This window comes from Urocitellus parryii, unplaced genomic scaffold (genome assembly GCF_045843805.1).
Source record: "Urocitellus parryii isolate mUroPar1 unplaced genomic scaffold, mUroPar1.hap1 Scaffold_37, whole genome shotgun sequence".
Classification (NCBI taxonomy): domain Eukaryota; kingdom Metazoa; phylum Chordata; class Mammalia; order Rodentia; family Sciuridae; genus Urocitellus; species Urocitellus parryii.
In genome coordinates, this window is record NW_027553327.1 from 2,516,322 (window position 1) to 2,528,323 (window position 12,002).

General features: G+C 38.2%; 1 protein-coding gene across 2 annotated transcripts; it reads left to right on the plus strand.

Annotated features, from left to right (window-relative positions):
* Positions 1-49: 49 nt before the first annotated feature.
* Positions 50-7,220, plus strand: LOC144252071 (phosphatidylinositol N-acetylglucosaminyltransferase subunit P-like). Of its 2 annotated transcripts, none has more exons than XM_077794634.1 (5): positions 50-254; positions 551-654; positions 3,288-3,360; positions 5,465-5,583; positions 6,909-7,220. In XM_077794634.1, the coding sequence occupies exons 2-5, from the start codon at positions 573-575 to the stop codon at positions 7,037-7,039; spliced, it is 405 nt and encodes a 134-aa protein (XP_077650760.1). In that variant the 5' UTR covers positions 50-254; positions 551-572; the 3' UTR covers positions 7,040-7,220. The 2 variants fall into 2 exon arrangements, with proteins under 2 accessions (XP_077650760.1, XP_077650761.1); XM_077794635.1 differs by having other exon boundaries at positions 50-240.
* The last annotated feature ends 4,782 nt before the right edge of the window (positions 7,221-12,002 follow it).

The window sequence follows — 12,002 nt, forward strand, 5'->3', positions numbered from 1 at the left end:
CGTCACGTGGGCTGGCAGCGCACATGCGCAGTCTGGCTGCACCGCCCACCCTTCTGCAGCCGCCAGCTGGGCGGCCCCCACGCTTGCTAGCTCCCTCCCCGCGAGGGTCGCGGTGCGCCTGCGCTTGGGAGGGGGGCGCCGTCGCCCCCGGCCTTTCCCTCGAGTTCCTCTTTTCCTCCCCCCACTGCGGCTCCCCAGTCGGCGCTTGCGCAGAGAAGTGGGCGCTGAGAAGGCCGTGTGGTCAGAAAGGGCAGGTGGGCGGAGTGGGACCCCGGGCCGAGGGCCTCCGCCTCCTGTCCTGGGGAGAGGAACTGAATTAAGGGCCCGCGGCGGTGGAGCGTCCTCGAGCGCCCCTGACCCCAGTGAGGCCGGGCTCGCCGGCCGGCGCTCCCGCTGCAGGGGCGCGCGTGCCCGCGGGGGCGCGCTTCCGCAGCCGGGCGCGGGAAGGCGGGTCGGCTCCGCTGTGGCCTTGCCCTGGCGGAGCGCTGAGGTGATGACAGACCCACGTTGGAGGGGCGTGACCACTGACGACTGTGTTCCTTCTCCACAGATTGTCCAAAGCCTCAGGGAAAATGGTGGAAAATTCACCGTCGCCATTGCCAGAAAGAGCGATTTATGGCTTTGTTCTTTTCTTAAGCTCCCAGTTTGGCTTCAGTGAGTACTTTCCTGAAGAATGGCCAGGGTCCAAGGACCCTGGTGTCCAAGGACCAGGAAATAATGCACTTGCTTAGAGTGTGCACACAGAAGCTATGTCCCTGTCCAAGAAAACCCGAAGGCAGTCGGGTTTGCGCAGTGCTCTGTAGGCCAGCTCTGCGAGGTGGCCAAAAGTAAACCAGGTCCCTGCCATTAAGGAGGGCACCCATAAACCCCTGGTGAGCGCCATGGTGGTGGGACCTTAGGTGGCAGAACAGATCTATTGAAATCAAGGGGAATTCAGAGTTGGCTTCCTCCAGGGACCATCCCCCTGGCACTTGTATTTGAGAATAAACAGGAGAGAAGGAAGATGGTGGCATGGGCCTGGAATAAAGCATGAGAGGGTTTGGAAGTGAGTTTGGGATGGCTCCAGGGCTGCCTGCAGGAGCTGGGGAGGGAAGAGAACTTGGCTAGAGAGGTCAGATTAAAAGAAATGGCCACAACATCCTGACTCTCACTTAATCCCCTTATGTCCCATTTTATAGGTAAGGAAACTGAGGTTCTAACATACCGAGGTTCACACAACAAGACCCAACTTTCTTCCCAGAAGGATTTGGGGATTACGAGGCAATTATGAATACCTCCAATCCAACTTTCTGGAATTTGGTGAAAACCAGGAAATGGAGGAGTGGCGATACTTCTGAACCCTAATTGAAAACAAATAACCTAATGTCAGAGCTGTTGCCTATAGAGTCTGTGGAGAAGTTATTATAAATGAGTTCAATTCTGACTCCTCCACAGGTTTGCTGTTTGCTCTGGGATCAGTTTCCTTATCTGTAAAAGGATATTGATAATGATGGTTATTGAATGCTTGTTATGTATAAAACAGTCCTGTGGGTAGTACTGTTATTGTTGTCCTTGTTTTAAAAATGAGAATGCTGGGGTTTAAGTAACCTGCCCAAGGTCACTAGGAGATGATAGAGCTAGAATTTGAACCCAGACATATTGACAGATTTCACTCTGTTGCCTCTTATGACTGTTGTGAGTATTAACTGGGGTAATAAACTGTAAAGCACATAGTGCAAAGATACAATAAGAATATAATAAATGTTAGCCCTGGTATCTTTTTTGTAAATGTCTATTCAAATAGTATTTCAAGAATTGCCAAGTGCAATAGCTCACACCTGTAATCCCAGTGGCTTGGGAGGCTGAGATGAGTATAGCAAGTTCAAAGCCTCAGCAAACAACAAAGCACTAAACAACTCAGTGAGACCCTGTCTCTATATAAAATACAAAATAGGGATGGGGATATGGCTCGGTGGTTGAGGACCCCTGAGTTAAAAAAAAAAAAGTATTTTAAGGATTAGAAACTATATAAATAAATAAAAAAAAATGTCTTTAAGGCTTAAATTCCATGATGCCCACAACCGGAAATTAATTTAAAAAAATTGAGTGCTTACTTGTTACAGGCTTTCTAGTGGGAGGAGCTAGCTGACAGACAAAGTAAATAAGTAAAACATAATACAATGCCAGATTATAACTTGTACTATAACGAAATATTTTAGCAAGGGGGAACCAAGTACAGTAGGAATGTCTGTAATCCCAGAGACTCCAGAGGCTGAGGCAGGAGGATTGCAAGATCTAGGCCAGCCTGATCCATTTAGCAAGACCCTGTCACAAAATTTAAAATAGGACAGGAGAACTCTGGTTGTGGCTCAGTGGTATAGCACTCACCTGGCACATGTGAGGCACTGGGTTCAATTCTCAGCACCATATAAAAATAAGCAAATGAAATAAAGGTACTGTGTCCATCTGCAACTAAAAAAATTATTTTTTAAAAAATGGACTAGGGAATGTAGCTTAGTGGTGGCACCCCTGGTGTTCAAGTCATGGTATTACAAAAAGAAAAAGAAAAGCAAAGGGAAAGATGATAAAGGAGGTCCTTCTAATATGCTCCTGTGTCATCTCTTATTACTCATTCATTAGCATTCATCACAGTGTAGTGAAAAGATCAATTTACTGTCCTGTGCACAAGATTTTAAGCTCTGGGAGGGCAGAAACCATCTCTTTATGGTTCATTATAACTCACTCCTGACATAGAGACTTGTATAATACATATTTGTCCAAAAAAAATCTATCATCACTGATAAAGTTAGTTTGAAATTTGACTCTGCAACTGTAAATGTCTATAATTACCTCAGCCCTGTGGAGATGAAGTACTGACTATCTAGTATACATAAAGCAAAAAATTAGGTATGGAAAAAAGTACAGTAATTGCTAAGGCATGATTTATACCCTGAATTACTCAATACACTATGAGAGTTAAGATAATAAAAAAATACTACTAAAGAGCTGGGGTTGTGGCTCAGTGGTAGAGTGTTCATCTTGCATATAAAAGACACTAGGTTTGATCTTCAGCATGATATAAAAATAAATAAAGATATTGTGTCCACCTAAAACTAAAAAAAACATATTTAAAAATTACTAATAAGGTACTTATGATAAGTAATATAAGAATAGTATAAATGAGGAGCAAGGGGGGGAAATCATTTCTGACGAATCAGGGGTACTTCAGAGGAGCTTTTTTGTACCTGAAACTTTTTAGATTGAATATGTGCCCTACTTAACTTTTTCTTTTTTATTTTCTTCTACAGTACTTTATCTTATGTGGGCTTTTATTCCTGAATCTTGGCTAAACTCCTTAGGCTTAACCTATTGGCCTCAAAAGTAAGTTTAATATTTGTTAAGAGTAAAACTAATGCTGTTTTAAAGGATTATGTTACTCCTTAAACTATCCAGATCTTTCATTATTCTTTTAAAAATCCGTAGATGGACATATATAAATAAAACTTTAAAGATTATGATTAATAAAACCCTAAATTAAAGATGGTAGTGTGAGCCCACATTTATCCCCATTTACTTTCAAAATCTTCCTACCATGAACCCTAGGGGTATAAACCTATATTTTAGAGGTATAAACCAATAGAAAGAAAGAATAACAGATAAGAGGTATCAACAAAATTTTGTATAAATTGAGATAGGGGAGTTTATTTTTTTCATATGACTAGAATAGGGAAGCCATCAAGAACATTTTTGCCCTTGAATGCTACAATGGTTCAGAAATTGGAGGTATAAGTACCTCTTTAACATAGTAATTCTGGTTTGGACAGAAAAAAATATTTAAAGAGCATTCTATCCTTAGTCCTACCTTGTTTAGTCTTCATAACTGGGAGACTGTCCCTACCTTCCCTTGTAGAAAATCATTTTACCCTGTGGAAAGGCTGAAAGTTGCTAGTCTGGGGGGCCTTATATCTGAGTGTGGGAAATGAGGCACCTACTGCAAGCCAGAATAATTGAACATCTGCATGGCTGAATGATAAGGCACACCCCCTCTCCTAGCAACTGCCAGGGGCTCCCAGACTTATACCATCATCTCCGTCTAGAAAAAAGTGAGAAAGAGGTACCTTCCTCAGGAAGCTGACCAGTGTGAAAGAAAAAAACCTATAATTTCTGCCATTTGGAGGACTCCAGTAAAGCAGCCAGGTCTTTTAGAGGGAGGCTGACTAGTTGGCCATCCTTGCCCACTGTGCTTCAGTTAGTTTGTTAGCACTTGGACTGGTATAAGTTATTAGATATTGAAAGAAAGTTTCTATCCGGAGTACAAAAACAAAAGAAAAAAGGGAAATTGAGGTAATGCCGGATACAGAAGAAAACTTTTAAATTAAAAAAATCCTCAAAGATAAGAAAAGATTACAATTATGAAATCAACAGTATATTCTATAAAGGGAATGTTTAAGAAGTTATCATACTTGGCAATTATGATAGCCAAAATTAAATTTTTAATTGAAAAGGTTGGAAGATAAAAGTTAATCTCTAGAAGGTAGAACAAAAAGTCAGAGAAATGGAAAATATTCAGGGCAAAAAATTTAACCACTAGATGTTCGAGAAAGGAAAAAAAATGAAGGAAATTATTAAAACAATAATGCATCAGTAAAATATGCCAAGATAGGACATGCAATGTGCTTACCTGTGTAGAGAGGTAAATTTAAAGGCATATTAGAATTTGGGGCTGGAATATTGACAGGTAGATGGAAAACCAAGTATACATTCAAAATGATGTAATTACTAATTTAAAAAATAATAACACATAAGAAAATATGTGATAGTGATATTCTAAGGTTCTCGGTTACAAACATTATTTATGTAATCACAATAGTTCTTAATAACTAGTGATAACCAGAAATTGTGACATTAGAAGAGAATAGGTTCCTCATCTCCAAATTAGGAAGTCTAGAGAAAATATCTGAAAAAAAATCAAGAAATTAATATGAACATGTTATGTAGAAATGAAGAAGTACCAGAAGAAATAGCTCAGGTGTTAAAAGGTGTCCTTTATGGGGATTGGGATTTCAGGGTCAGGATGGATGGAACAGGGGACTGCAGCTTTCTATGATAACCCTTATAGAGTTATTTGACTGTCATGTACATTTATTACTATAAATTATATTTAATTAAAATGAAATATAGGGCTGGGGATATAGCTCAGTTGGCAGAGTGCTGCCTTGTGTGTCCTAGGTTCAATCCCCAGCACCAAAAAAAGGGGGGTAGGGGTGGGTTGTGGCTCAGTGGTAGAGGGCTTGCCTAGCATGTGTGAGGCACTGGGTTTGTTACCTGGCACCATAAAAAAATAAATAAATAAAGGTATTGTGACCATCTACAAGTAAAAAAATATTTTTAAAAATTGAATATAAAAATTGGTATGTTTTGTCATGACTCTTAGAATGATAACTTTTAAGATATCTATCATATACATTAATATTATCTTCCACAGATATTGGGCAGTCACACTACCTGTATACCTCCTTATTACTATAGTAATTGGTTATGTACTATTATTTGGAATTAACATGATGAGTATTTCTCCACTCAACTCCATTCATACAATCACAGGTAAATATATATAAAAGAAAAGTGTTAGGGGGAAGGAGTAGTGGGGTTTTAGAATTTTAATCAGAAAAGCAATTAAGAATATGCTTCAAGACACATTGGAACATTAAAAAGAATCTAGGAGCCCAGTGTGGTGGTACACACCTGTAATCCCAGCAGCTCAGGAGGCTGAGGCAAGAGGATCAAAGCCAGCTTCAGCAATTTAGTGAGGCCCTAAGCAACTTAGCAAGATCCTGTCTCTATAAAAAGGGGCTGGCAATGTAGCTCAGTAGTTAAGTGCTCCTGGGTTCAATCCCCAGTACCAGAAATAATAGTAATCATCATATCATCTGTGAGAAATAAGTACAAAGCAATACAAAAGGAAATGTTTACATTGAGGTACTAAGTTATGATGAATATACACTAGTTATAGTCATAGATTAAATTAGTTCTGATGAATTATACCACCAACTAACAGGTATATTTTCCTGTGCAATGTACAAGTATATAAAGTATGTTCCTCAGTAACTTTACCTGAGAGAAACTTCTTTTATCCTAAATAGTCACTGTTGCTCAAGGGATGGCAAGTAGGTTTAAGACCTTATTCACAAAGGAATTTGGGGTTGGAATCCTCCTCAAATTGTTGTGTACACCACATCTCTAACAAGTGGATAGAAGAGCCATATGTTCTCGGGGGGTTTATTTTGTTTTGTTTTGTTTTGTTTCAGGTTCTTTTCTTTCAAGTCTAAAAGTAGGTATACTGATTTGTGAGCTTTCTTAGATTCTGGGAAGTATTTTTTAAGTTCCCTGGTATGATTTTTTTTGTACATTGTAAAACCTTTATTCATGAATCTATGCAATGTCTCTTGAAAATTAATGTTATTTTTAGTTTTTTTTTCCTGATAACCTACTATATTCCCTGCATTCTTGATTGGAATTATAGCAGATAGGCAACTTGTACAAAGAGAGGAAATTGTTAATTTTTTATGAATATTTATACCAAAAGATTTAATGAATTTTTGCAGTGTTGATTTAACTACATCTTTAAGGCCTGGGTATAATTCTGTCCCTGTCAGAATTGTGAAATGGAACTTTAATCATCATTGTACAGTTGAATGAGATATTAATTTTTTTCTGAATTAGAAATGAGAAAAATACTTTGCTAATTACATTTTTGTTTTACTGGGGCACTTCTTTTAAAGAGAGAATTAAGTAGTTATTTCATTATTTTAAGCATGTTATTTGTCATTTTCCAAACATCAACCTGGTGAACTGTGGTAGGTCTCCAACAGCCACAAAAACTACAGGAGAAATTGCTTAAGTAAACAGAACTTTTTTTTTTCTTTTAGATAACTATGCTAAAAATCAACAGCAGAAGAAATACCAAGCAGAGGCCATCCCAGCATTAAGAGATATTTCTATTAGTGAAGTAAACCAAATGTTCTTTCTTGCAACCAAAGAACTTTACAACAAAAACTGAGTTGCATGTAAAGATGCTAATATCAAGCATGTTTTTGACAGAATAATTTTGACCATAATTATTTATTTTTTTCTTATTATTGCTCAATATTGAAATGTAAAAAAATAAAAGTTATTCTTCTCTTAAGTAAATTTTAATTAACATTGTTTTCAAATATTTATTATTAATAGAATAAATAAAGTACTGCATTACCGTTTAGCAGATTTAAAAAAAAAAAAAACATGTTGATATAATCCTTCAGAGAAGCATTGATGCTATAATTTGCAAAGGAAAATTGTGTCTTTCCTCCTGTTTGTCCTGAGGGGCCCAGAATGCAAACTCCTGGATTTGAGTGAAGGGTACATTTAAAATTTGTGCCATCAGATGCATGTCTGTAACATAAATATGTATTGAGTGCTTGTTTGTGTCAGGTATTTTTCTGGACACTTGGGATAGAATAATGGTAAGATTCTCTCAAAGAGCTTATATTTTAAAGAATTATATTTTTTAAAGAACTTATATTTGGGGGCTGGGGTTGTGGCTCAGCGGTAGAGCGCTCGCCTAGCATGTGCGAGGCCCTGGGTATGATCCTCAATACCACATAAAGATAAATAAAATAAAAGTATTGTGTCCAACAACAACTAAAATTTTTTTTATAAAGAACTTATATTTTGGAGGTAAGTTGAAGCAGGCCAAGCAAATATGAAAAATATTTGTGATGAGTGCTGTGCTGAGAAAATGTAGTATAATGTTCTGGAAAGTAAAGGGATGACTATTTTAGTTTGGGTTGTTAAGGAGGGCTTTTCAGAGGAAAGTAGTTGGGGCTGAGATTTGAATAGCAAAAAAAGCAACCAGGCATAAAAAGATTGGAGGGGCAGTATGAACTAAGTTTGAAGCAGGGTGTAGTAATGACTATAATGCAGGAAGGAGCTTGGTGTGTCCTAAGAACAGAGATAAGGCCAGCATTGGGCCTGGAGCACACTGGACAAGGAGAGATGTTGTCCGAGGTACACCTAGTGAGACCAGGCCACCTAGTGAAGGGCTTTGTTGGCCAGTGTAGGAAGCTTGGATTTAAGTCAAGTGTGGTGAGTTTGGGGGCACTTTGAGTACCAAACTGTTGGAGTCTTTAAGAAAAAGAAGTGACGAGGCCTAATTTATGTTTTTTTTAAAGTTGCTCTGGTGGATGGAGAATAACTCTGAAGAGGAACTGGGAATGGGGCAGGAATAGGGAAGTGAGGATACCATTAGGATGCTTTTGCATTATTCCTGGCAAAAAAACGATTGCTGCATCAACAAGAGTGGTAGTGAAGTTGGGAGGCAGGGATAGCTTTGCAACTTTCATCAGAATTCAGCAGATTAAGTATATAGATCTGATTGTGCAGAGTAGTGAGGGCTGACTGAGAGAAATTGTGATCAAGGGTCATTCCTAGGTGTTTGTGGATTAGGGAACTGGGTAGATGGTTATGCATTTTACTGAATTGTCAATATTTGGAGAAGTGCAGTTGAGGGGCTGGAGGATTTGGTAAATAAATTTATTTGGCACCACCTTATTAATATTTGGATGAGCTTGTATAAGATTAAGAAACAGAAGGTGTTTAAAAGTTAGAAAATACACTCAAAACCAGTGGGTCCAAATCTAAATTTATTTAACCCTCAAGACCCTCAAACTTTGATACCCTAAATCTCTATCTGGCTGGTCATTTTTTCTTTAGGGTATCTACATACAAGAGTGAAGTCATACATTTTAGATATGCAAATTTAACTCTCTCTTTGAAGGAAAGAAGGGAGAGAAGGAGGAATTTTAATAGAAGGAGGGCTTCTGTTTCAGTGACCATAATAAGCATGCAGGGGATGATATGAATCTGCTGTTTCCTGTTCCTTCGTTTTTCCCAGTTCTGTATTTTGTGATGATAGTGTCACCACACTAGAGCATTTTAAGAGAACCAGCCAACTCTCAAGTACAGAGAGGTACATAAGTAGAGCTTATATACCATGGAATGCTAAAAGCCATGCATGCAGGAACTAATTTTTGTTATACCTGATGACATGGATGACCATCACAGACATAATGGTGGGCCATAAGTCAGACAAAGAATATACAGTGTGTGCTTCCACTGGTGTAAAGTTTAAAATCAGGAAAAATTAATCTGGTGGTAAATATTAGAATAGTGGTTACCTTTAGAGGAAGGTTAACTAGGAAAAGGCATTAAGGAGTCCATTTTGTGAGCTGCAAATGCCCTGCATCTTGATCTGGGTCATGATTATGGGGTATAATATATTTTTAGAAAATCATGAAGTTTTATCTTTGTGCTCTTGATTTAAGTTACACCTCAATAAAAAGGTGGGAAAACAATGCCTATATCCATAAATTTTGATTTCTTAGTCTGGAGTGGGACCTCAAACAGAGATAATTTTTTGAATGTCTTCCAGATAATTCTATATGCAGCCAAGGTCAAGTGGTTGTAGCACTTCCTAGCATGTGTGAGGCACTAGGTTCAATCCTCAGCATCACCTAAAAATAATAAATAAAATAAAGGTATTGTGTCCATCTACAACTAAAAATAAATAAAACAAACAATAAAAAGTGCCTTGCCTGATTAGACTGAACTGAGCCTGCCTGTGGTCAAGCAGGGAAGTGGTGAACTACTTTGGAAGAGAAAGCCAGCACTACTAGATTGGTCCCCTTCCCTTCCTATGAACAGTTTTCCTTGTCCTCCCCTGGGGCCAGTGACAGGCCCAAGAGGGCTTTCAAATGGGTCAGAATGGAACTTTAAAACTGCACTGCATTTTAACCTCAAACTGACTTTTTATTCTGTTTCCCAACCACATGGTCTTCATAGCTTTAAAGGGTTATACCATACCAGGGTTTCCAAACTTTTGACTACACTTCTTCAGAAGATTATGATCAGTTTAGTGTAGCAATTCTCCATTATTTAAAAAAAATAATATCAGGACCTCTTTTTACTCATGAAAAGTAAGAGCCTCAAAGAGCTTTTTGTGTATTGGTTATGAGCTCATCCCACAGGCTGTCTAGAAATTTTAATTTAGAAATTAAAATAGAAATTTTTTATACATAATAGTTTTGTCATAAAATTAATGTTGCTGATCATCTTTCCACATATGAAATGATTTCTGTTACATAAACATTTAACCCAAATCATTATTGTAGTAATAAACTGAATCCAGAAAGACAATGAGATTTAACATCAGTATATTTTTTGTGAAAATTAACTGTAGTTTCCAAAATGAAAAAAAAAATTAGCAAGATGGGTAGAACTTTTTTGCAAATCTTTAATCTCTGCCTTAATGAAAGACACCTGGGCTCTCATATCTGCTTCTGCATTCAAATCTGTTACACACATTACAAAGCCTCTGGAAAAACTCCACTGCATACTCATGAGAGAATGAGAATGAAAAAAAAGCAACATCTTAGTATTATTTTGTAAGTGGTTTTGATCTTGCAGGCTCCCTGAGATAGGATCTTCCTACCCTAGACTTTGAGAACCAAAGTGTGTGTATGTATGAGAGAATTAGAGTAGAATATATCAGAGTGCATTGCACTTGGTATGTGTAAATAATTTGATTTGACACCTCCCATGGACACTTCAGACCCTTTCTGGTTCCTCCTCCAGCTACTGATGCCCTGAGCAATTTTGTGTATGTTTTGACCAGATCCATGCAGTTCCCTCTTTTAGTCTACCCTGAAAGGGAGAGATTAACATTGTATAGGACCACCTAGAGCCTGACATGGGACAGACATCTGTAGATACACATCCCCCTGTCATCTCCCAAGGAGACTGTTCTGAGCTCCTTTCCATGAGCTGCTTAAAATCTCTCAGCCTGAGCTGGGGTTGCCATGGCATTGGTGAGCTCATCCCACAGGCTGTCTCTGCTCTGTTTTTCTCCCTCTGCTACTCACTTTTCCTTCCTACAGTTGCTTTCCCATTGAACTGCCTACACACAGCCTTTCACAGCCTTTGAACCTCAGCTGTTTTTATTTTCTAAAGATTATGCATCAGATATAGGGCCAGGATGCATAATGAATTTCCATGCTGCATGTCATAATTTAAGAGAGAAGTTTGAAAGATACTGTTTTGGAATGAGCCTAAATAATAACAATAGTCTAAACAGAAAATGTCAGTAGTATAGAAATGTTCTGAATATTAACATAACCGCCTCCAGTGATTAAACTCCTCCTAGGAAGAATTTAAAGTCTCTGTATGAAATCACCTAAATGTAAAGCGAGAAAATTAAACTCCAAAATCTTGCCCTCGCTAGTTTCTTGATCTGCTCTATTTGGTCCAAAATGTCTTAATTGGATACCTGTGTTTCCTCAAGAAACTGCCATGTATAGGGGTCCTTAGAGTGGGTATCACTCTTTAAACAAATTGACCCAACCTAAATTTTTTGGGTGTTCCACTTTTTCAATCAGTAGGACATAAATAATGTCATATTAACAGCCTAAAACCCACAGAACTTAGGAGATCTAGATAAATCAATACCTATAGCAATTATCCCAGAAAACAGCATATTGTATGGTATAGATCCCCCAGCCAGTAACCTTAGTACAGACTGGATGGAATGTGGGTAAGGGAAGGTGGAAAAAGGAAGAGGAAAGAGATTCTTCTTGATTTGTCTCACCAGGACAAAGGTCAGTCTGTAGCAGTTATCACAGTTGTCAGACACTCTGTTTAACTCAATCAGATTAACTGTAGCACCTACTTTGGAGGCAAGAGAAAATTTGCTTATCCCACCTTCTTTAATCAGGATAGGTTAAGTTAGGTGGTGGTAACATATAACCCTACAACTTCAGTTAACTTTTCTTTTTTTTTTAATTTTAAAGTTGATTTTATTTTTTTAATTGGTTGTTCACAACATTACAAAGCTCTTGACATATCATATTTCATACATTAGATTGAAGTGGGTTATGAACTCCCAATTTTACCCCAAATGCAGATTGCAGAATCACGTCGGTTACACATCC